Source organism: Squalius cephalus (genome assembly GCF_949319135.1).
Source record: "Squalius cephalus genome assembly, chromosome: 5".
Classification (NCBI taxonomy): domain Eukaryota; kingdom Metazoa; phylum Chordata; class Actinopteri; order Cypriniformes; family Leuciscidae; genus Squalius; species Squalius cephalus.
In genome coordinates this window covers 12,325,150-12,349,567 of record NC_137126.1, presented here as the reverse complement: position 1 = coordinate 12,349,567, position 24,418 = coordinate 12,325,150, and the positions used below count along the sequence as shown (strand labels likewise).

At 38.2% G+C, this 24,418-nt stretch overlaps 3 protein-coding genes across 5 annotated transcripts in view; 2 read left to right on the top strand and 1 right to left on the bottom strand.

The window, feature by feature from the left end:
- Positions 1-497: 497 nt before the first annotated feature.
- On the bottom strand, positions 498-18,557 carry alad (aminolevulinate dehydratase). Its single transcript, XM_079870625.1, has 12 exons — positions 18,394-18,557; positions 16,982-17,104; positions 16,750-16,800; positions 14,557-14,653; positions 14,328-14,463; positions 5,283-5,366; positions 5,079-5,167; positions 4,939-4,994; positions 4,724-4,811; positions 4,375-4,461; positions 1,844-1,973; positions 498-601 (listed from the first exon to the last, which is right to left on the bottom strand). The coding sequence occupies exons 2-12, from the start codon at positions 17,098-17,100 to the stop codon at positions 543-545; spliced, it is 996 nt and encodes a 331-aa protein (XP_079726751.1). The 5' UTR covers positions 17,101-17,104; positions 18,394-18,557; the 3' UTR covers positions 498-542.
- A 572-nt stretch (positions 18,558-19,129) lies between these two features.
- tmem203 (transmembrane protein 203) lies at positions 19,130-21,265 on the top strand. 3 transcript variants are annotated; one of them, XM_079871017.1, is made up of 2 exons: positions 19,130-19,170; positions 19,780-21,259. In XM_079871017.1, the coding sequence occupies exon 2, from the start codon at positions 19,999-20,001 to the stop codon at positions 20,419-20,421; it is 423 nt and encodes a 140-aa protein (XP_079727143.1). In that variant the 5' UTR covers positions 19,130-19,170; positions 19,780-19,998; the 3' UTR covers positions 20,422-21,259. The 3 variants fall into 3 exon arrangements, with proteins under 3 accessions (XP_079727143.1, XP_079727144.1, XP_079727142.1); XM_079871018.1 differs by having other exon boundaries at positions 19,130-19,314; XM_079871016.1 differs by having other exon boundaries at positions 19,165-19,259; positions 19,780-21,265.
- Positions 21,107-24,418, top strand: part of tprn (taperin) — a 40,740-nt gene continuing 37,428 nt past the window's right edge. Inside the window, exon 1 of the mRNA XM_079871013.1 lies at positions 21,107-24,140. Coding sequence (XP_079727139.1) covers positions 22,164-24,140 — 1,977 coding nt within the window. The 5' untranslated portion in view covers positions 21,107-22,163. The remainder of the gene's footprint in view (positions 24,141-24,418) is intronic.

Below are 24,418 nucleotides of genomic sequence, written 5' to 3'. Positions count from 1 at the left end.
CACCCCCTTCTTGTTCTCCCCAATTAATCATCTCTTTTCTTGGCTCCATTTCCAATAGCAGTGAACCATTACCTGGTTTATCATCAATGTAACATAAAAACTCTCATTTAATGCACTCATTTAATGCATGGTTTACAGTGTAATTTGTATCATTGGTCTTAATATACGGATCTTCATATTAAAACACCTGATTTGCCAAAGTGGCTGGGTGTTTTGCTCAGAGTTGCTGAAGTGAGACACAGTGCCTTCTATGACTTGAGTCTTATGACAGAGTTTTACACTGCAGTCTGTGAAACATATCTTAATGAAAACACGTTTCAAGTAATACACCAAACTCCCAAATTTGAGCACTAGAAAAATCTAAGCTGGTTGAATGTGTTTCTAACTAAATACGTAAATCATATAAAAAAATATTGTGAAAGGGCTGATGTGTGTACTAATATTTGCTTGTCAGTTTTATTTTCTAATCCTAAGTGTCACTCGCAGAAAGAGACAGTAAATTTGCTTTGATCTAAGTTTATTCACACAGGAGAACCAACAGATTACTCTGTTAACCATGTGAGCAATTGAGGAGTGTAGTAGGTGATAATGATGTCAGCTCCTGAAAAAAAGAATACAGTGAAGAATTATTTTTAAAAAATTATACAATTTTGGAGAAACCGGCCTCAACAGATTCAAACTAGATGTACCGCATGGCGGTACAAAAGATGACCGCCGCTCAGGCCTGCACTGGCTTTCCACAAAAAATATACTTATACTTATACATACTAAGTATGAAAAATCTGAGATTTTTTTTTCAAAGGACCCTCCCATTCAATTTCTACAAACCTCTACCAAACGGTTGAGGTGCCTGTTGATGGTAAAAGTCAGTTATCTGACTTTGGCATGGGCTTGTTGTGTTTCACTGAAATAAAAAACATTTTTTCCCCAAAAAAGTGTTTTTATCTTGTAGCCCTGGTCCCAGAGTTTAAAAAAAACAATGTTAACAAAATTAAACTCATTCCCACTGTACCTAGTAGAACACTTAAGTAAATGTCCCATTGAAATTAATGGGATTTTATGGATTTAGGTGAAGAAAGTGTACACATAATACATTTTGGTCTGTACCATGAAGAGAAAACTGATTCAACTATATAAACTATATATTTTCTGAAAGCGTAGACTCTCAGGATGTGATCTAACATGGCATGAAACATGTCCCACCCACCTCATTAGTATACTGCCCAAGCATAACACATTGGGTATTGGTAAATCGGGTATATGGCTGATACCTAAAAAAAGTAGTAGTATGTGCATGTCTGTCTGTGTGTGTGTGTATGTGTGTGTCTGTGCGTGTATGTATGCGTGCGTACATGTGTGTGCGCGTGTGTGTGTCTGTGCATGTGCATGTGGATTTGTATGTGTGTGTGTCTGTGCGTGTGGATGTCAGTGTGTGTGCATGCTTGCATTTTCATTTTTTATGGGAAGGGGCGCAAATCACAAATGAGTGATTATGGGCTAGGTTGATGTGGGCCCTTAAGACCAACATACCATAAAAATTTCTTCATCCTCGGTGCCACGGTTCAGGTAGTTATTTAGGAAAAACTGCATTTTTTTGGTTTCGGGGGGCCCAGCGCGGGGGGGGGGGGGGGGGAGGGGACAGGCCCCCGGGGACCAAACGAAATTTTTCCGTAAAAGTCTAGTGGGGCTACATGCCCACCAAATTTCATGTTCCCCGGTGTTTCGGTGTCCCTGGTATCGTTGACCAAAAATTCAGGAAGTAGATGACAAAAAAAACCAAAAAAAAAAACCTTTGACAATCCCCCATAATTATTGACTTTATCTTCCGTGTCCCCCTTCTCACCTGCTCGACGGAAGGCAGTCATAGCCTCCATAACTGCAGTGCGCAGCTCAAAAGCTCCAGCTTCAGCTCCATGCCACAACATGGCAAATTCGCCCGATACATTGTACACTGCCAGTGGATGAGTAGGGTGCTGATGGGAGACAGAAAACAGGAAGGTATTAAGACTAAAAGAAACATTGAACTTAGTTTTCGCTTAAAGGTGCAGTGTGTAATATTGACAATTAGAGGTTGAAATATGTACAGCAGTCTAAATTTAAAATATGGACCTTTTTCACAGACTTTGATGATGCATTTCCACAATTATCAACATTGCAAACCTATTTTCATATTTAAATTTTAAATAGTTTTGTATTACCGTGGCAGTAAATTTGGAGTAAAATTAATAATAAAAAATACTTAGCTGCGAGAGTGTTTCTAATGAAACGGCTGAACGAGTGATGGCAAATGTCACATAATTCTCTCTCCTGACTGCTGTAATCAATCTCTATATTTTCCCTCTTTTGGGAAGTCGTGGAAACGCTATTATGTTTTTTTTATTTTGAAATTGGAGCAATATTTCCATTAAATTCCACAAAATTTCGCTGTTTTCCACATAGAAAACCTGGGGTGTCAAAATACTATGGGTAAATTGGCAGTGGGTGGGATCACACAAATGCCAGATATTTCAAAGTAGAATAACTGGCTGTTAGCCTAGAAATCTAGACGCACCCTAGCGGCAGCAAAATGTATTTCGCAGCCAGGGTAGTCTAGCAACTCTCCATTGACTTTCGTGCTGGAAAAACCTAAAATGGGTCAGGCCAATCACGTCGTGTATAGAGTAGGCGGGGCGGGCTTAACAAAATGACGACAGAGTTGCAACAGTTCCCTGCTAACTGTTACTTGAAAACAAAGAAGAGCTGCTGCTGGAGAACAGTCTTTCGAATCGGTTTTGGCCGCGACTCTGGAGGACTTGGAGTTAAGTTCTTCTTTGAGAAAAGAGCAAAGAACGGCACTTAAGTCATTTTTAAAAAAGGAAGATGTGTTCGTAGTTTTGCCGGTCAGATTCAAAAGTTGAATCTATCAAATAACGTTAGCTCCGCTGTTGGGAAAACGCTCTGGTTGGTTGAAGCGCTGTCCTATTGCGTGCAGAGTGAATTTGAAAGACAGCCGTTTATCCCGCCCCTCGGATTGAGCCATGTCTATGGTGAGTTGCCAGACCAAACATCTTGATGTAGGTCTGGCTTGCCAGGCTAACTGGCTGTAGCATTGTTTTTTTTTTTTTGTTCTGAGAATTAAGTATTTGAACTTGGCATGTTTACTAAATCTCTGCAACACTTTGCTTCTAGGGGGCCGCTGTCTGGAAGAGTTATATTCCAACATGCCTGGTATTTTCAAAGATCTTGCTGAGCTGGTCAGGTGGGTTTAATCTGAGTGGAACAAACTAAAAGAACCAGCAGGAGAGTGGCCCTCTAGGAGAAAAGTTTACCATTTCCGCAGTTCTGAAAGGTATATGTTTTGTCTTCAAAACTGTTTATGTGCCACATGTGAGATATTTTGTTATAAAATGCAAAGACACTGAAGCATTTATAAGTGTGCATAAAGGCTACTTTCAGACTGCGGGAAAAGTAGGCCAAATCCTCAGATCTGTTTTATTTTAATAACTGTATAAACAGATCAAACCTGAATCTGATCTTTTCTATTCTGACATGGTCCTAAATATGTGTAAATATGTGATCTCAGTCTGAACAGTTATATCAGAATTCATGCAACTTTTACTTTACTTTAGATTAACATTAATCACACTTCTCAGCTGACAGGAGGCAATTTAAAAAATTTAAATACATTTTAATGGTGTTTTTTTTTTTTTGGTAGGTTATATTTTATGCATGTGGGTCACAATTAAATCTGAATTGAGCACTAAGGCTTGTGTGAGCGTAGTTAAAGGAATAGTTCACCCAAAAATTAGCCCATAATAAAGCCATCCTAGGTGTATATGACTTTCTTCTTTCAGCCAAACACAATCAGAGTTATATTAAAAAATATCTTGGCTCTTCCCAGCTTTGTAATGGCACTGAATATTTACTGAGTTGACACTGAGTTTTTAAAGCTCCAAAAAGCACATCTAGCCAGTGATTACAGTTTATAATGTTTTAAATATAAATATTTTTCTTATAAAAACCCACCACTTCTCTTCAGAAGTCATTTATTAACCCACTGGAGTCGTATGGATTACTTTTATCATGGATGGATTTGGAGCTTCAAAAACGTGTGTGTTACTCAATGCCATAACAAAGCTGGGAAGATATTAATTAATATAACTCTGATTGTGTTTGGCTGAAAGAAGAAAGTCATATACACCTAGGATGGCTTGAGGGTGAGTATATTATGGGAGCATTTTCATTTTTGGGTGAACTTTTAAGTCTTCAAATACATTTTTGGGACTAAATTTCTACAATGTAAGATAAGATTTTAAAGCTGAGATGTAACATGAGGTGTCAGAAAAGGACTCAAAATTCATAAATATAATCATGCACTGACTCTACAGTTATTACCTTATTCTTGACCTCTCTCACAATATCAAGGTATGGTAATCCAGGTTTCACCATCAACATGTCAGCACCTTCTTTCACATCCCGGTCCTACCAGCAAAAAAATTTGTTTCACTTGCTGCAACCCATACAACAGAAAAAAAAACACAGGTCTAGTCAATGTGCCCATTTCTGTAATTAAAATTTGATTTAGGGTCCTGGATTGTTATATCAGTGCTGTTTTAGTAGTACAGATTCCATGTTAAAAGTGGCCTTTCAATAAATTCCTGTTATAAAACATGTAAACACAGGAAAGAAAATTGTGCTCATCAGGTGATTACATGGGGTCTTTAAAAAAGTGACGTTCTCTTACACAGGCCCGCAGGGCTAGTCCTCTGGCACCAGGGGGAAGCTGATAGCATCGTCTGTCTCCAAAAGCAGGTTTAGACTGGGCAGCATCCCTTCAAATATTAAGGGGGAAAAAATAAATTTTGCTTTACAAAGAATAAACCCATCCCTGTGTTCTCATCTTATAAGAATATATAAGAACTAAGAAGGAAGTTGATAAATGGAATATTTGTACACTACCTGAATGGTCCATAGTAGCAGGAGGCAAATTTAGCACTGTAGCTCAGCACTGACACCTAAGAAAGGGGAAAGAGCTCAAGTCAGAATCTGCTATATTCTATTTATCTATTTTGTGTGACCCAAAAGCAAGATTTCTCTACCTTGTTGCCAAGATCATTAGCAATTAATGCTTGCTTAATGGCTGCAATTCGTCCATCCATCATATCAGAAGGGGCGATGATGTGGCAGCCTAAGCGGAGAAAAAGTGTGACCAAATGTGATGATGATGACTTCTATAGACCTATTATTCAAAAATGCAAATATTATGTGTAATTGACTATAAATTAATATAATTTAGGACTAACCTGCTTGAGCATAAGCCAGAGCTACTTCAGCCAACCTCAAACAGCTTGCGGCATTATCCAGGCTGCCATCTTCACGCAGGATTCCTTAAAGGTGCAACAAAGAAAGTCACACACTATGGTAATATCACTGTAAAGGGATCATTTAAAAATACCAGGTAAAACAAATTGCATAGGACTGATAAAAGACAAGACTAAAGGTGTCTATGATAGTAGTCGTCTCACCTTTGTTTACGATTAAAGGAACATTCAGTAATCATTTGTACATTTTCAAAGGTGAGCTCTGTTGTTTCACGGTTCGATATAACAGTTTTCTTGGGCTTCATACTGAAACTTATCAGCATGGATGCAGCATCATGCCAAAGCACAGATGTTTGGTTAAAAATGCCATTGTGAATAAAATAGGAAATATATAATAAAATTATAAAAATGATAAGTGAGTAGTATTCAGATGGTCATGTGATAAAACACTGAAATATATTTTGTGAAATATGGCATTTCAGTTAATAATAATAATAATAATAATAATAATAATAATAAACTTTATTTTATAGAGCGCCTTTAAAAGCAGCTTCTCAAAGCGCTGTACATAAAACCACAGTCCACCGGAAAATACTACAAGTAAAAATGAATAGAAACAATAACAGCAATTTAAAAATTACTAACAATCACAATTAAACATCAGCATTCAAATGCAAGTTTAAAGAAATGTGTTTTGAGAAGAGCTTTAAAAATGCCAAAAGTCTGTGCTTCCCTAAGTTCAGGGGGGAGAGAGTTCCAAAGTGTAGGAGCATAGATAGAAAAAGCCCTGTCGCCCATAGATTTTAGGTGTGTTTGTGGAACAGTTAACAAATTACACTGTGAGGAGCGCAGTCGGCGACTTGGGGTGTAAGTGGTTAATAAACCAGATAAGTATTGCGGAGCTAAGCCGTGTAATGCCTTGTATGTCAGCATCATGATTTTATAATCAACACGGAACCTGACCGGGAGCCAGTGTAAGGACTTCAGAACTGGAGTAATATGGTCAAATTTCCTAGCTCCCTTCAAGATCCGGGCAGCAGAATTTTGTACATATTGCAGTTTTATTAATGGTGGTTTTAGAAACTCCAGTTAAAACTGCATTACAATAATCCAGCCGCGAGACCACAAAATAATTAATCAGCTTTTCCGCGACAGATAAGTTTAGCATTGGACGTAGTCTGGCAATATTTCTGAGGTGGAAAAATGATGCCTTCACAGTACTCTGGACAAAGTAATCAAAAGTGAGGCTGGAGTCAAAAATTACACCAAGATTCCGCATCTTACTATGAGTCTCTAAAACAGAGCCATCAACAAACAGGGACAATGGAGCCGCTTTGCGAATTTGATGACGGGAACCTATAAGCATAATCTCAGTTTTCCCGCTGTTCAGGCAAAGAAAATTATTATTCATCCATGCTTTAATCTCAGAAATACAGCCAGAAAGATAACAAGCATCAATGTCTTCACCAGATTTAGAATGGATGTAGATTTGGGTATCGTCAGCATAAAAGTGATAATTAAGGCCAAGCGATCGCAGCAGATGCCCAAGTGGAGATAGATAAATGTTAAAGAGTAGAGGGCCTAGAACTGATCCCTGAGGAACACCAGTAAGCACCGTGCAAGTGTCAGACCTAAAGCCACACATCGAAATAAAATGGGAACGATCAGTAAAATAGGATTTAAACCAGTCTAAAACTGTCCCGGACACACCAAAAACACTTTCCAGACGTGCAAGTAATAGACCATGATCCACAGTATCGAAGGCAGCTCTAAGGTCAAGAAGAATATGAAGTGAGGTAGCTCCAGAATCAGAGGCCATCAACAAGTCATTGGTAACTTTGACCAATGCCGTTTCAGTGCTATGGCATTTACGAAAACCTGACTGAAGGGGTTCAAAAAGGTTATTGGTTGTAAGATGATTACAGAGTTGAGAGGCAACAACACGCTCAAGTATTTTTGCCAAACAAGAAAGATTCGAAATGGGACGAAAATTGTTAAAATCATCCACAGGAGCATTATCTTTCTTTGGTACAGGCGTAACAGCAAATTAACAGCCAATATTCAAATTTTTTTTATCAGTTGATGCTGGATATTTAAATATCTGTTAATTGCATACAGAACAAATGTGCCTAAATTCACTTAATGTATTTACTGTTATATGTTAAATATTTATTATTTATTTTTAACTGAATAGAATTTTAATATCATCCATTTTTTGGTTATGAGCATTACATGAACAGTGTTGGGGAAAGCAATGTGTCACAGTATTGTGTTACTCCCAAAGGAAGTAACTAATTGTATTACTTTTTAAGGAAAGTAATTTGTCATGTTACTTTTGTCAACTAAGCGTTTGCTTTTTAATAAAAAAAAATATATAATAATAATATTTTTGTCAAATGTGTGTCACCAAAAGTGACATGAATAAGCCTCAGGCGGAAGGGAATGCAAATTCACTCCTGCACAGTAGAGGGTGCAGCTCAAACAAGCCTTTCAGCTGTGCTACCATTCTGGTTTGCAGGGCTGCGTTTAAGTCCAATTTTCCGAATTTTCCCTTGCTAACTGCCCTCCATCTTGTTCACTCGGATGTACGTCATTGCATCCGTTGCACGAGTGCCTACTACTGGCGGAAACCTTTGCAATGTTTTTAAATGAAACGTCCCAAGCCCTTGATCTTGAATCAATTTGCAATGAAGCTGATTTATTATTTACATTTTTTTTTCTTATGAATTTGTTTTATACGGAGCCCCTGAGGGGACCTGTGAAAAAAAAATAAAAATAGGACTTTCGCGTGCGCACGAGAAACTTTCGCGTGCGCACGAGAAACTATCGGTTTGCATTATAGCGTCATTAATACAAATGTGGAAATATGGATGATGTATATATCATTTATGTTGTTGTTTGACATGTTTTGAAGTGTTTATTTTAGCAAAAATCTCAAGCAAGGTGCTATTAAAGACAAGACTTAGAGGCATATTTTAGTCACAATTCAAATAATTGTATTAACTTTGAATATACTTTGAATAAACTTTGTATTTGTATGTGTATTGATAAAAAATAAACAACAGGCTAATAATCTTCTGCTACTGAGATGAAGGAAACATTTTTTTAAAGAATTAAAGTTCACAAGATTGCTATTTATCTTGATCAAACTGTTCCGTCATCAGCTCTTCCTCAGTTCCGCACTGCAGAATAAAATAGTCATCCTCTGCTGCAGTTGTACGGATTCTTAACGCATTTATTGCAACCACATTTCATCTTTTTCTCATCAAACAACCAGATTAACGAATGCTTCGACACAACCCGTACCGAAGAGCCTAGACAGGTCTTTCTTCTGTATACTGTATACAGGGTGAATGACGACTGTTGGCCTACCATGGTCGCCCTCGTCAGTAAGTTTTAAATAATAATAATAATAATAATAATAAATTAAGATACAAAAATCAATATAATTCGTTGTAAATTAAATATTTTAAACAATAGCTACAAAAAGGTAATAATTGACTGTATAGTCCTAACGTTCATGCATGAACTGTCATTCAGACTTACTGTCTAACAACCAGAGAACAGAGAACATCAGAGATATTAAAATACATACTCTTCTGAGTTTTATGATGTAGGCCTTTTTTTTATTAAAATGTATCGGCCTATAATTTATATCTCAAGGATGCGAGCTTGTGCGTGGCGCACTCAGTCATGTTGAGAGGGAAACACGCATTATATTATTAGGCTAGTCTATTCAGAAATAGTGTAAAAGACCTGTAAATAAAATACAACATTAACATTATAAACACTATTAATAACATATAGGCTATGCGTATTTTACTTCCCCATAGCCAAATCCTTAAATGAATGGAATCAGAAAACAACAAGAAATGAAAAATAAGTAACCACTTATAATAATAATAATAATAAATACATAGTAGTCTATAAAAATAGCCCATTGTGTCCTTTATTACAAACAACTTTTAGCCTATTTTAAACGCCAAGCCTAAACGAATTTATTTGAATCGAAACTGAAACTATAGGCTACCGCAAAGTTGGGTTCGCGCATCTTTCGTTCGGTCCAAAGTTTAATACTGAACAGGAATTAATAATCATTTAGGCTAATAATGAACCGGCTGTGATGTCAAGTTAATGGCAGAAGTGAACCGATGTTGTTAATATCGCGATTCGCCGGCGCCATCACTTGAATTTGTTCCTTGAATTTCTTTCTTTTTCAAAGGCATGACATTTTGTAGTCATTTTGAATGTACACAAATAAAAATATACATTTTACTGTTTCGAATGACAGATGAAACGATAAAGTATTAAGTTATTTCCCCAACTGAGGAACAAATTAGGAACAACTGTTCCCCAACTGAGGAACAAACTAAATGATTATTAATTCCTGTTCAGTATTAAACTTTGGACCGAACGAAAGATGCGCGAACCCAACTTTGCGGTATAGTTTCAGTTTCGATTCAAATAAATTCGTTTAGGCTTGGCGTTTAAAATAGGCTAAAAGTTGTTTGTAATAAAGGGCACAATGGGCTATTTTTATAGACTACTATGTATTTATTATTATTATTATTATTATTATTATTATTATAAGTGGTTACTTATTTTTCATTTCTCGTTGTTTTCTGATTCCATTCATTTAAGGATTTGGCTATGGGGAAGTAAAATACGCATAGCCTATATGTTATTAATAGTGTTTATAATGTTAATGTTGTATTTTATTTACAGGTCTTTTACACTATTTCTGAATAGACTAGCCTAATAATATAATGCGTGTTTCCCTCTCAACATGACTGAGTGCGCCACGCACAAGCTCGCATCCTTGAGATATAAATTATAGGCCGATACATTTTAATAAAAAAAGGCCTACATCATAAAACTCAGAAGAGTATGTATTTTAATATCTCTGATGTTCTCTGTTCTCTGGTTGTTAGACAGTAAGTCTGAATGACAGTTCATGCATGAACGTTAGGACTATAGCCTACAGTCAATTACCTTTTTGTAGCTATTGTTTAAAATATTTAATATACAACGAATTATATTGATTTATATCTTAATTTATTATTATTATTATTATTATTATTATTATTTAAAACTTACTGACGAGGGCGACCATGGTAGGCCAACAGTCGTCATTCACCCTGTATACAGTATACAGTATACAGAAGAAAGACCTGTCTAGGCTCTTCGGTACGGGTTGTGTCGAAGCATTCGTTAATCTGGTTGTTTGATGAGAAAAAGATTAAATGTAGTTGCAATAAATGCGTTAAGAATCCGTACAACTGCAGCAGAGGATGACTATTTTATTCTGCAGTGCGGAACTGAGGAAGAGCTGATGACGGAACAGTTTGATCAAGATAAATAGCAATCTTGTGAACTTTAATTCTTTAAAAAAATGTTTCCTTCATCTCAGTAGCAGAAGATTATTAGCCTGTTGTTTATTTTTTATCAATACACATACAAATACAAAGTTTATTCAAAGTATATTCAAAGTTAATACAATTATTTGAATAGTGACTAAAATATGCCTCTAAGTCTTGTCTTTAATAGCACCTTGCTTGAGATTTTTGTTAAAATAAACACTTCAAAACATGTCAAACAACAACATAAATGATATATACATCATCCATATTTCTACATTTATATTAATGACGCTATAACGCAAACCTAAAGTTTCTCGTGCGCACGCGAAAGTTTCTCGTGCCCACGCGAAAGTTTCTCGTGCGCACGCGATAGTTTCTCGTGCCCACGCGATAGTTTCTCGTGCGCACGCGATAGTTTCTCGTGCGCACGCGAAAGTTTCTCGTGCGCACGCGATAGTTTCTCGTGCGCACGCGATAGTTTCTCGTGCGCACGCGAAAGTTTCTCGTGCGCACGCGAAAGTCCTATTTTTTTTTTTTTTTTCACAGGTCCCCTCAGGGGCTCCGTAGTTTTACGCCCCATTCTACAGGCCTGCATGTATGCTTGGGCCGTTAAAAAAATCTAATATAAACAGATATTGAATATTAAATGTTAAAAAATACACAAACGAAAATGATAACAATATAAAGTTTAAGCTGTTAAAAAAAACAGTCAGCTTAAAGGTTGTATCAGCGATTTCAGGCCCAAACATAAATTATCACATTCATCTAATCTTTCCTAACGATCCGCTAGCTGCCCACCCTATCCGCTAGATGCCTGCCCGACAGGGAGCGCAAAACCTCACAACACCCACCCCTGTCGGTGATTTGTTGGAACACTATTTATTTTGGTTTTGAGTGGTGGTGAAACCAACTGTTTTTGTGTGCAGATCTCAGAGCCTAGGCTGCCTACAGAGACGCGTTTTTTTGACGGCATGCTTATGGGGCGGGTAGCTAGCAGATCGTTAGGAAAGATTAGATGAATGTGATCATTTATGTTTGGGTCTGAAATCGCTGATACAACCTTTAAGGTAGTTACTAGGGGTGTAATGGTTCAAATTACTCACAGTTCAGTTTGTATCACGGTTTGTTCTATGTTCAGGGAAAAAAAGGACTACTGTCAAATAAAAATAAAGAAAATAAGAACAAATAATCAAACTATAAGCAACAGCACAAATGAATACAATTGAGCAAAGATACAAATAAAATAAACAGTGCTTTTCAGGTTATTTAGGTATCTAACAGTAGTTTCCAGGTACAGAAATTGAATAAAGTATTCAAATGTAAAATAACATTGCATATAATCTTCACTGTATAAATCAAATAAAGATGAATAATTATTCACACTTAATTAATTAACAATAACTTAATTATTCTACACAGACAGCAGGAATATTAGGCTGCTGTCACTTTAAGACATCCAAAATGCGACAACACATGTGTTGTCTTTCTCGACTGTTTATGTTCACTTAAGACATAACCTACTATGTTTTCTAAGATACTCAGCAAGAAGGGCATGTTGACATCATTTTTGTGTGAATTTGTTCGTTCAAACGCAAGACCTGAAAGAGAACTCAATATTTGCGTGTTGTCTGAGACGTGGCTCTCTTTCACGTCTTGCTCTTGAATGTTTAAATTGGCAAGGCTTAAATGAGTTTAGTTTAAACACAGATAGCAACATGTGCTGTTCAGGTCTCAAGTGTGCTCGTGCGCTATCACCACCCGGGTGATGACAGTGTAAATGACTGGTCATGTTTGAGCATACGGCACACGTATTGGGAAGCCAGAATGCATATCCATCGACAGAAACATACATTAGCCAAAATCTGCCTGTCTGTTTTACGTGCTGTTATTTTCAAGATACCATGTTATAGATGCGTCGTCAGATGTTTTTTTTTTTTTTTTTTACCAAGAACCATTACACTCTTAGTAGGTGGCTACAAGTATTAAATGCAGTTAAACATCTAAATAACTCCAATATCATACACTAAAGTTGTGTGGGATGGGGGTAAATTAAGAGCGACCTGCTGTGACTTCACAATCGTGTTGCATTGTGGTCTGTGGATCTGCCTGAAGCATACATATCGAGTAGACCCTCAGCCAAAATCGAGGGGTCGAGGGTCTGTCCAAATTAACTTCCCTCGTCCACTTGACAAAGTTGACACAGTAGAAGAAAGTTCAACACTCTTGCTTAAGCAATGAACACACACTCAAATGTGAGGATTAAAGGGGGGGTGAAATGCTATTTCATGCATACTGAGTTTTTTACACTGTTAAAGAGTTGGATTCCCATGCTAAACATGGACAAAGTTTCAAAATTAAATTGTACGTTTGAAGGAGTATTTCTGTGCCAAAAATTGTCCTTCCGGTTTGTCACAAGTTTCGGAAAGTTTTTTTCGAGTATGGGTATGTGTGACGTCAGATGTAACGGAATTTCCTTATATGGGTCCTAAGGGCACTTCTCCGGTAAGATCGCGGGCGCGCGCACACTCGTAGACCAGAGCAAGAGAGCGAAAGCAGTTCGCCATCAAAGCGCCCTGCCCGGCTTTTGGGAAGCCAATGTCACCAAAGAAGTGTGTTTTTGGTTGCCAGGGCAAGACAACCCTGCACAGATTCCCAAAGAACCCAGCGTTAAGGCACCAGTGGATGGAGTTTGTTTTTCCTGAGCATAAACGGAGTTGTGTAAGACTGTTTGTTCCCTGCATTTCGACGATGATTGTTTTATAAACAAAGCCCAGATCGACGGATTTGCAGATCGTCTAATGCTTAAGGATCGAGCAGTCACAATGATAAAGGTTCGGTGAGTAAAACTGCTTCTATTGTCTCTGTGTGTTGTTAGCTCAGCGCGTAAGCACAGCTTTAGCTCCGCCCACAGGGCCCGCCTTCAGCCGCTCGTTTTTTTCCGGAAAGACTCGGTACAGCCTATCTTTCTTTTATAAATATAATAAAACTAAAGACTTTTTGGAGATATGAAGGATGCAATACTACTCTATAGGTACTCAAGATTAACAGGAGATTGAGTGAAAATGAGCATTTCACCCCCCCCTTTAACTAAAGTCATCTTTGCTTATTCGTATGGTTGAATTGGATCATCGCAGGTCAGCAGCAAAGAAAGTGGTTAATAAAGTGAGATTAAATACATGAAGTATATTTGTGTGATTTAACATATTTCTTTATTGCAGGCTTGGATAATATTCAGAGGTTGTATTTCACTGTTTTTATTCATTTTGAGGAATACTGAAAGTGCTTTTGTGCAAGTGAGATGAGTAAATGCATGCTCACATTTATTCTAGAACTACAATAACCATCATGTTTACACAGCGCACACAACACTGATTTCTCTCAACATGAGGACAGGAGAGCTGTCAGTCAAGAGTAACTAGTGTAACTTATTTGAAAAAGTAACTCAGAGATTTAGTCTTACATTTAAAAGTAATGCGTTACTATACTAGTTACTTTAACTCGCATTAATTGCAATGTGTAATGTAATGTGTTTCCCCAACACTGAACATGAAAATAATTATTGGCTTGAAAATTGGTATCAGTCAGTTTTTTAATTTCGGTAAATCCCTGAAAAAACTTACTTGATGCACTATTAAATGATGTAAACAGATCCAATACTGAAACTAACCACAGTGGCCATGAGAGGTGTAGGGGCAAAGGCACACATCACAGGCCAACACAAGTTCAGGGAATGTGCTCCTCAGTTTCTTCACAGCCAGCACTGCAGGAGTGTCATCTCTGTCTGCACCAGAGCCTCTCTCATCCTGGGACAGGAAATGAGAGAAACAATATTTAATCAACTCCCTCATAAAATTAATGACGGAAATATTACTGAAACCATTTAACTTCTCAATGACCTTCGCAACATTTGCAGGAACTCCAAAAATCAGCACACACTTCAGGCCTTTATCCACAAGGGGACGAAGTAAACCCTCTAACTTATTGACGCCATATCTGAAATCAACAGAATGAAACATTATTTATCATAAAGATTTCTTAACAATACACTGGCATTCATTTTGGTTTATATGACAAACTAATGCTATCTGCGGTCCTAAGCGCGAGTTTCAGGACACAGCAGCTGCAATGACATGATGACTTTGCCAATTGGCTATTCAGAAGATGGGACTTACTTGACTAGAGCTTCCTTTATATTGCGAATTTCTCTCATTTATAGTAAAATAAGTGAACTGTCTGTCGCAATTTAGCTAATTATTTGATCAGACTTCAAACAGTTAAGACATTTTTTACACAAAATTAAATGTTTCTTTGTCTGAGATAACTGAATGAGACATCCCACGCTAAATGAAACATGCAACAATGTTCCATGAGGTCATGCGACAACATTGCATAATACTTTTTATTACTAAATGTTAACTGCTGTGCTGCATAATGTGTTTTTTTTTCACAAGTAAAAACAGTAGTAACCAGCATGATAGTATTCCTTTCTGAATGCAGTCTTGTTACGTACGTGTACGTATTTAGAGTGTTGCAATAGGGAGATGTGGGTAGTTTGTTGTTGGTTGTGTGTGTGTGTGTGTGTGTGTGTGTTTCAGATGTTCATTGGATCGATCTACAGCCTGTCAGTCTTCCTGAAGGAAGATGATGTCCCGGTTCACCCATCCAATCACATTACACCACCTTCCTCAAATACCCGTATCTCTTCCACATCCCCAGCTTTTTGCTCACTTTGGCATTTGTCTTTGTTTGGCTCACTGTCGCTGATTTCTGTGTGTCTATCGTGTGAGTTAATCAATTGTCGTATAGTGGTTGTGAAGTGTTTTTGTTTGTTATACTGTTCATCCTTGTTCAGTCATCACGGTGCGTGTGAGGCTGGGAAGGAGGGAGCAGGTTTGTAAGTTGCGCAACATACATTGCGCACCACATAGGACATCTTGAATTGTATTAGACACACTAGGTTTAGGAGAGTGCCACACCCTGTAATTTTTGTTATATTGTAGTCAGTGTAGTTTGGTTAGGGCGTCTTGACGCCGAAGACTTTTCTTTTCTACATTTTTCGTTTGGTAGTTAGTTTAGTTGAATTAATCTTATAGCTAGTTTGTTCTGTTTTATTTATTTATTTATTTTATTTGGCATCTCTCGAGCTCACCTTCCCACCTTTGTTTGTTTTTGTTTAGTATTGTTATTTGTCTTGTTGTTTTCCTCATTGTAAATATTGTAAATATTATTTTCTCTTCATTCTTTCACTTTTGGCACTGTAAAAATAAATTCTTTTGAGCTGAGTTTTTGAGTTGATCTTTTTCCTTTTATTGCCCTGTCCTTCATATTGAGTTACACACACATCTTTATTTAAATATTATATTCCCTTACCCCTACTCAACTCTAAAAGGGACGTAACAAGTCTATATTACTTGAACTATGTAACCAGACCTCACTTTTACTACAACCACCCAGACTTAACAACCCAGAATAAACGGATCCCTGGCTTATCTTTGTGCTTTGTTGGCTACCACCCTGCCTGAATTTTATCTCAGACCACCAGCCCAAACTTTACATGCAAACTCCATCTTTGTTATATCAACCATACGCATCTTGAATATTTAAAAAGATGTTGCCCATAGTCCTTCCTTCTAGAGTATTTTATGCAAGTCTAATGCAAAACATCAAAGCTAACTGACATGATTAAACTAATATATTAATTAATAATAAAATAGGGAACTACAAATCAACCTCTGGTCCTAAACTAGGCACCCCTATTTTCATCCTTGTCCCAAATTTTTATAACAGGGTTGAGGTCCTGAGCCAGACAAACAACACTTTCTGAGGGTTAAAGACATTACCCTTAGTTTAAAAACAACAACAACAACAACAACAACAACAAACTATTATGTAGGCTACATTATTAATGTCAAGTGCCAGTTTTCCTTTAAATGTTTAAAATTGATCATAACAGTCTAGCTTCATGTTAAACTCCATTAGTAATCCATTAGATTCCTTAATCCAATGACAATTCAATGATACTTGTTACTTTAGTAAAGGATGAGAAACAAAGACGAGAGAATACAAAAAATGACAGTGAAGGATGATACCTCGCTTGACCAGGTAGACTTGCAATTGGTTCCACTGCATCAGGACTGTCACTGTTAAAATCAGTTGGGGAGAAACATAACTATTTGTCTCCAATCAAACAAACAGACAGTAGTGCCTTTAAACAAGCAACTTTAAACAATTTTAAACTTTAAAAAGCTTAAAACAACTTTAAACAAACTCCTGAACCTATATACAATCAACAAATAAATATAATGAGGGGGAAAACATTACGTAATGAAGATAGGATATATGAGGTTATCTGGTCTAAGGTCTGAAGCACAGCTCTGCCAGTATCGGAGAGTTGGGTGAAAGTAACCACTGTGTAGAATGGAATCTGCCGGCTGTGTCATCGTCCTGTAGATTCAAATGGAAGACAAACACTTACTGACACAATCTGCTCCACATGTGACGTAACTGCAAAATTATGAATCATTGTTACATATACACTGTAGAAAAAATATTATGAATAAATTCATTGTCTTGTTTCCCAGAATAAAAAACGCATCAAATCATTCTTAAAACAAAAAAATAATGAAGAAATAAAATAAATTCACCTGAAAAGCGAGACTGCATTAGAGGACATATTAAGGCTTGATTTCAGATGATTTATGTGAATTTGAATGTATTGTTGTTCACCTGTAAACCTACTACATTTAATATCTTATCTAATTAAAATCATTATAAAAATGTTTAAATTAGTTCATTATTATTAGTATTATGACTAATTAATAATTTAATTACAAAAAGTATAAAACAATTAAATCATTCATTTTATAATGATATTTACAGTTTAAAAATCAAAATCAAAAAATTATAATCCAAGTAAAATGTATTTAAATATATTTTTAAAAAGAAAATACATTTAAAAAAATTATCTCAATTGAATGAACACTGATCCACTGATTTTATGAAAATAAATCTTCTAAATGAATGAGCAATGAGCGATTCCGACACATTCCCGCCATACAACTGAAGCAGGCATGCAGAAATACTGGCAGACAAGACATGTTCTCGCCTGCTAAACTGAAGCAACCATATTTGAATCACTGAAAAGATCTTTTTTTCCACATAAAAGTGATATAGGGTTCATCTATTATCTACCCAAAACAAAAATGACATATACACGGAAGACTGAGATGTCTTAGAGTAAACTTGTAAACCATCTAAATACCATTATTGTACCATGGTGTCATCACTAAGTACACTAATAATTTCAGAAATTATTAATTATAATGCATGCATGCATGCACACATATTGAATTATAATTCAAGCATAGGCCTATTGCATCAGATCAACTCATTACTAATTTATCTATAAATGTTGAAATGTCAGTAATGATTCAACAAAAAGTACTTACAATTTTAAGATTTACACAATGTAATGAATAACTTTTAAAAGCAGTCCTAACATTAACTTGGTCTAATATCTAGTACACATCAGAGTGTACGAATAATATCACCCAAATGTCTGGTAACATTTTTTACAGGTTTTTCTAAGCTAATAGTACCGTCCTTACTACAGCAAAATACTGTATAATGTAAATATTACGGAGATTTGAAGCTTTTAAAGGCATACTAATTCAAGCATTTCTTAAATATCAGAAAGCATGTGAATACATAGGCTACCATTGAGATGGACTTACTTTGTGTTTAGGATGGGAATGGAAATTGTAAATGACCCAGATCAGATCTTGCTAACCGAAGTTTTGCTCCTTGAACCTCAAACGGCGCGCGTGTGTGTGTGTGTGTGTGTGTGTGTGTTTCACGAGAGGAATGTTGCTATCTGTCAACTGTTTCCTGTTAGACTACACGAAACTTGTCTTCCTCTAGGTGGCGCTTGGTGGATCAGAATGGCAAATTCTCCATTTAGGCCTAGTCCGAATCACATTTCAGTACGTTTTGTCTTATTGGAACATCAGTGTTATAAAACGTTTAATCTTGTAAATATATATTTTACCAAGCTCTCGTACCAGAGATATAAATAAAAATACGTTCATGTAGGCTTTACAAAATTTCTGAACCTTATCATTTAATCACAAACGACTATGATTGATCCATCCTAACCAGCGCGGAGAAAAGTAACAGGTACCACTTGATAGAGCTGGCTACGTTTTATTTTAGCAGTGACTTGAATGATGCTTCTAAGAAACCATTCAGTCATACAAAAAAATATACAGATTTAAAATAAGAAAATGTATTCTTATAGTGAGTGCTGAAGAGACTGGGGCCTATAAGCCACGCCCTTTGTATCAACCGTCTGTTTCATGCTGTTGTCATTCTGGCGCTTTCCCATTTTTCTGTGATTTCATTAGTCTTGCCTCTCGGCCTCCGTAGAAAGTATCCAGTTTCAAGGGTCTCGCGATATTTCTTGTGGTTTGTATGTGAAATCTCACGATATTTCCCCGGGCTCCTATTAGAAGGTAAATAGCTCATCTCAGCTAGCTTGGTTCATTACAGCTGCATATCCACCGCTGTCAACCCATCCGTTCAATAACGATCATTTAAAAATGTAGGTTATCATTATTTGTTTGCCTTCAACCATCACTGCGAGTGATATATGTAAGGTAAAATCAATATCATTGGCGCATTTAGTACTCGTCATCATATGCTAACTGACAGCTCGCTTGTTTATACTTACAAATTAAATTCTTCAAAATGATGGACGTTAATTTACTAATAACATGTTTATCTGCACAGTGTTAACCTAGATTATAATGTATATTTATAATACGGAAGCTTTGATGTTAAGGATAGTTAAATAATCCTTGTTGAAGCCTGTATTGATTTAAATGTTATTCATAGAGTCACAGTAGTCAACCATGTTTTTGGGCATGGTTGCATATCATGCAAATACCATTGTAGGGTAATATAATAATAATTCAATATGATTTTATACAGTAGAATAGCTTTTTGACTCCATCTGTGTTTCATGGTATCAGTGTTTTCCATACAGTTTGAAAGTTGAATTCTGGTTGAATTTTTTTAATAGTTGTATTTTGATAATGAAGTATTTTCCCCCATTTTTTCAGGTTTTGATAGAGCTGTCAAATAAATCAGAAGGTGGACATGATCCATCTCAGAAGGAGCATGATGCTGCCAAAATAGTGAAACAGTCTTCATTGGAGAATTTTTCATAGACATGAATATCCATCAACCTATTTGAATGCGTCTCTTCACTTCCAGTTTCTTAGGCTAGTGTTTGACCTTAGTATCCTGAGTAAACAACGCTCAGTGGTGCCCCATTAATAATGCTGTTCTCTTTGCGAGAGCTGGTGCAATGGCTGGGCTTTGCCACATTCGAGCTGTTCCTCCACTTGGGCGCGCTGCTGGTCTTCAGCGTACTGGTGGCCCTGCACATGGACTTGGACAAGCAGACTCTTGAGATGAGCTGGTGGCTTGTCTTCTCACCCTTGTTCGCTGCTGATGGCCTCAGCACCTACTTCACAGCCATTGTATCCATCCGCCTCTATCAAGAAGGAGAGAAGCGTCTGGCAGTGCTACGCTTGCTGTGGGTGCTGACCGTGCTCAGCCTCAAGCTGGTGTGTGAGGTGCTGCTGTGCCAGAAACTGGCTGAACAGGACCAGACACATGATTTGTGGTTCGGGCTCATTGTTTCCCCGCTTTTCATCCTTCTGCAGCTGCTCATGATTCGCGCTTGTCGTGTCAATTAAAGGACTGCGGTCTGCACACATGCCAAGGGACTTATCTGAATGAAATGGACTCCTGCTGGTGTCATTTAAACGAGGAGGAATAAATCATTGCAAAATCATCGTGACTTTTTTTTTTTATGTATTCAACTGAATTTCTGTCTCAAGCATGTAAACATGGCATTTCAAACGATGCTTAAAGTAATGTGCAATTTTTTTTTTATTATTATTATTATTGTCCTTAAGTGCTATGAGAGATTTGGTCTGGATTTTCTCTGAATACTGTCAATGTTGCTTTATCTGTGTTATTACCTTCTATTGTTTTTTGTACAATTGTAAATAAACCATCAACATTCAAACACTCACTGTTCTCTTGATCTTCTTCCTTGGTTTGTGACCATGCCTTGAAGTGACCTAAAATGTTTAGCAATGAAGTGATCTGAACAAGTTGTTATTTTTTATTGTTTGATTTGGGCTGGTTATCTTGCGTTAAAATGTAAGTCATATAATAATCACTAGATGGCACTGTAGCTTTAATTAACACTACACAATTTCTCATTTGTCTAATTAAACTGTAGAAATAACAGTAGTGTTGTTTGCATTAGATGTAATTTTCCATTTGAGTTACTTATAATAGAGAAACAGAAAGCATTTCTATTTCTTTCCTGTCAGCAATGTTTTTTTTTTTGTTTTTTTTTTTTTGGACTTTGCACTCGGTTTGTGATAGCATAAAATAATTTCCTTGAACATATGTTTTGGCATTTTTAAACAATGAATTGCCACACTGGACATGCAGTACTTATTGCAAGCCATTGTGGCTGTAAATGGCAACAATTGTATTAAAGGTCGCACACCCATATCTTAAACGAACATGCTTTCCTGTCCAATTATTTTGAGGTCATCTAAATTCAGAGCGTAGATAAATAGGCTACAGTTATATATTTGGATGAAGTAGTCTATAAATAACTTGACGTGCTGTACTTGTCTTGCTATAAGCTTTATTTATGTTCCTTCCATTTAATTAATCTTAAAACTGGATTATGACGAGAACACCAGTTGTAACACGTCATCACAGGAAATTGTTGAAAAAAAGAAAGAAAAAAAGATATATATTAGATTTAATTAACCAAATACAGTTTTTGATCCAAAATAGTATTATTAATAAAGAGATTTCATTTTATTTTTCAATAAGTACATTTTTATCAATATTTAAAAATGTAGGCTAATTGCTTATTACCAAAACAGTAGCATATAGGCCTATAATTCTTTGTAGTTTAGATATTATTTATAATAGATAATTTATTAAGATCAAAATGAGTTTTTTTCACCAAGTGTGCACAAACACACAAGAAACAAATATTACATTTTTTCACTTACTTAAATTATCTTTAATTATTTTATGTTCACTCAAATTCGGAAACAACTGAAAGGGTTAAAGCTATGAAATGGGTGTGTCTCGCTGTGTTTGACTGACAGGGCTCGCCTTCATATTCACAATAGTATAGAGGGTAAGTGGGCGGGGCATATGTTAAAACAAAAGGTGTGCCTCAAGTCAAAATGACCAAATGAGGTGTCCACCCTGAGACGAAAGGGTGACGTCACTCTCCGAGGGCGGGGTCGTGTCGGTAGACTGGCACATCATCATCATGCAGGATACATTGTTGCGGCTGCAATGATGTACGAGGACGAATAAGAAGAAGAGCTGCAGGTACAGCGAGAGATTATTCTGTTTCACACGTTTCCCCATAAACCCCATTTCTCCCATAATGTCGGGCGGGGATCTTCGCGTTCTTCGCCAAGAGCCAGGGCAGGAGAGCCCGAGGATGCCGGCCTGGAAACGCGAGATCCTTGAGCGGAGGAAGGCGAAGGGCGGCGGGTCCGGAGCAGGTGCCGAGTCCGTCGCATCTCGACTTAACGGAGAGGGAACGGCCAGCAAAAACAAGGATGATATTACCAGCGCACATTCTAGCAGGAACTATACCATTACTGCTGCCAAGCGCGCGACTAAAAGCCCGGATCTGTCACCGGTGAAAACAAAAGAGCACTGGCCATCCGCAGATCCTTACGACTCGGAGGAGAGAACAGAAATAGACAACGGAGCGCAAGAGAGCCTGGTGCTGCAAGAGAGCTTGGGTCCGCTGCAGGAAAACCCATTCATTAAACTGGAGAAAGAACGCAAGAAGCGTCAGAGCCAAGAGAACGCTGCGCGTCCCGTTCAGCACATTCTCGAGTTATATGGCAGCGTTCCCGGGATACGGACTATACGCGCTGAGAATATCATCATCATTGAATCCGACCCTGAGTACTTTCCGGAAGGATGTAGTTTGAAGCACGCGTCGAAACTGCAGCAGAACGGCACGGTGAGCGGATATAGCTCTCTCAATGACCTTTTAGATCAGAGAGGTAGTCCTGTTACGGAGATACGCGCGAAGGAAGTGGTCATTTATGATACTGCCCTTAGTAAAAGCGAGGAAAACCTTAGCACGCTGGGACGACCCGCTTCCTCTCAGCTGGAGGGCCAAGGGAGGGTGAGTCGCATGCTACAGAAATTTGACAGGAATTATGGCAGGTTGCAGCCCAAGTCGCGCAGCACAGAAAACCTCCTGGACTTGAACCATAGTCCTGTCAGGCCAAGCTCCAGACCCAAGCCAGATGTGGTGCCAAAATGTCCAGTGTCTCCGGAAGCTGGCTCTCCACACAGCAAAGTCTTCCAAAACGCACAGTCTACCGTAATCAATCATCTCGCCTCTCCTTGTGACTCAGGGAGCAGTACGCCTGTTTCCGGGTCCCCTCAGTTAGTGTCTTCTGCACGTAGACGTTTTGAGGGGAGTGGGGGACGAAGTGTCACTGTGCATCCCAAGGAGGACGCTGAGATGTCCCCATCCAAGCCTGTTAGAGAACGAGACTGGGACAGCACAGATGGGGCCTCCAAAGCCAAGGTGCCATGCTCTCCGGAGAGCCACCGTGCCCGTGCCGACTGCACTCCTAGCCCCACGTCACCCCCCTTATCGCCCAGCTTCGAGATCCGGCCGTCCCCTCGCCCTGATCTTTCTCTTCTTCCGGCCGGTGATCTACAGGCCCGTGCGCTCGCCAACCTGCGTCTTCAGTCTCGCAATTCCTTCACCGTCATTCCCAAGAGTCGCACAGCCATCTCGTCACCTGGCAGCACTGCCCCGTCCAGCCCTGTCCTTTCCCCCCCATCCCCACGACCCCTGGTGGGTGTGGCAGTTTCAGAGCCCGCTGTGCCAACCCCCCTGCCTACTTCTTTCACACCCCTCGGACCAAAGCTTACAGAAAAGGTGACCGTTGAAGCCAAAACAGGGTCTCCGCAACATACCCCACCTGCCACACCCACCTCCCCAACCCCATCTTCTCCACCCTCAATAAGCTCACCTGTCAAATCAGCCTCACCCCCAGAGGAACCTCCAATCGATACGCTGCCTATTACGAACATCGATGACGTAGTCGTGGAGCCCATGCCGTCCGTCGTGAGCCCTGCACTGCAGAGGCGCAAAGGGAATACATTTACAGTTGTTCCAAAACGGAGGCCCGAGGCTCAGCCTGGCCCTTCTGAGACCCCAGAGGTTGTCACTGAATCTCCGAGCACGCCACAAGCCCCTTATGCCCATCTGGGCACCCTAATTAAAAAGCGTTACCCTGCTGCAGAAGAGATAGAGGTCATTGGGGGCTATCTTTCCCTGGGGCGATCCTGCCTCTCGAAGACTGGATCATCAGGAAAAAAGGTAAATATGTTATCATATTTAGCATAATATCTAGACTTCACTCACTAGACATGTATGCAATAAATTGTATCTTAAATTGTGTCTTAAAGAAGAGGCTTAAAATGATAGTTCACCCAAAAAGAAATTGACTCACCCTTCATTTCATTGAAAACCTGTATCACATGCTTTATTCTGTGGGGCACACAAGGATTGTTTTAGGAACCCTCAGTCACCATTTATTTTTATTCTGCCTAATATCCTCTTTTGTGTTCCACTAAAGAAAAAACGTCACATAGGTT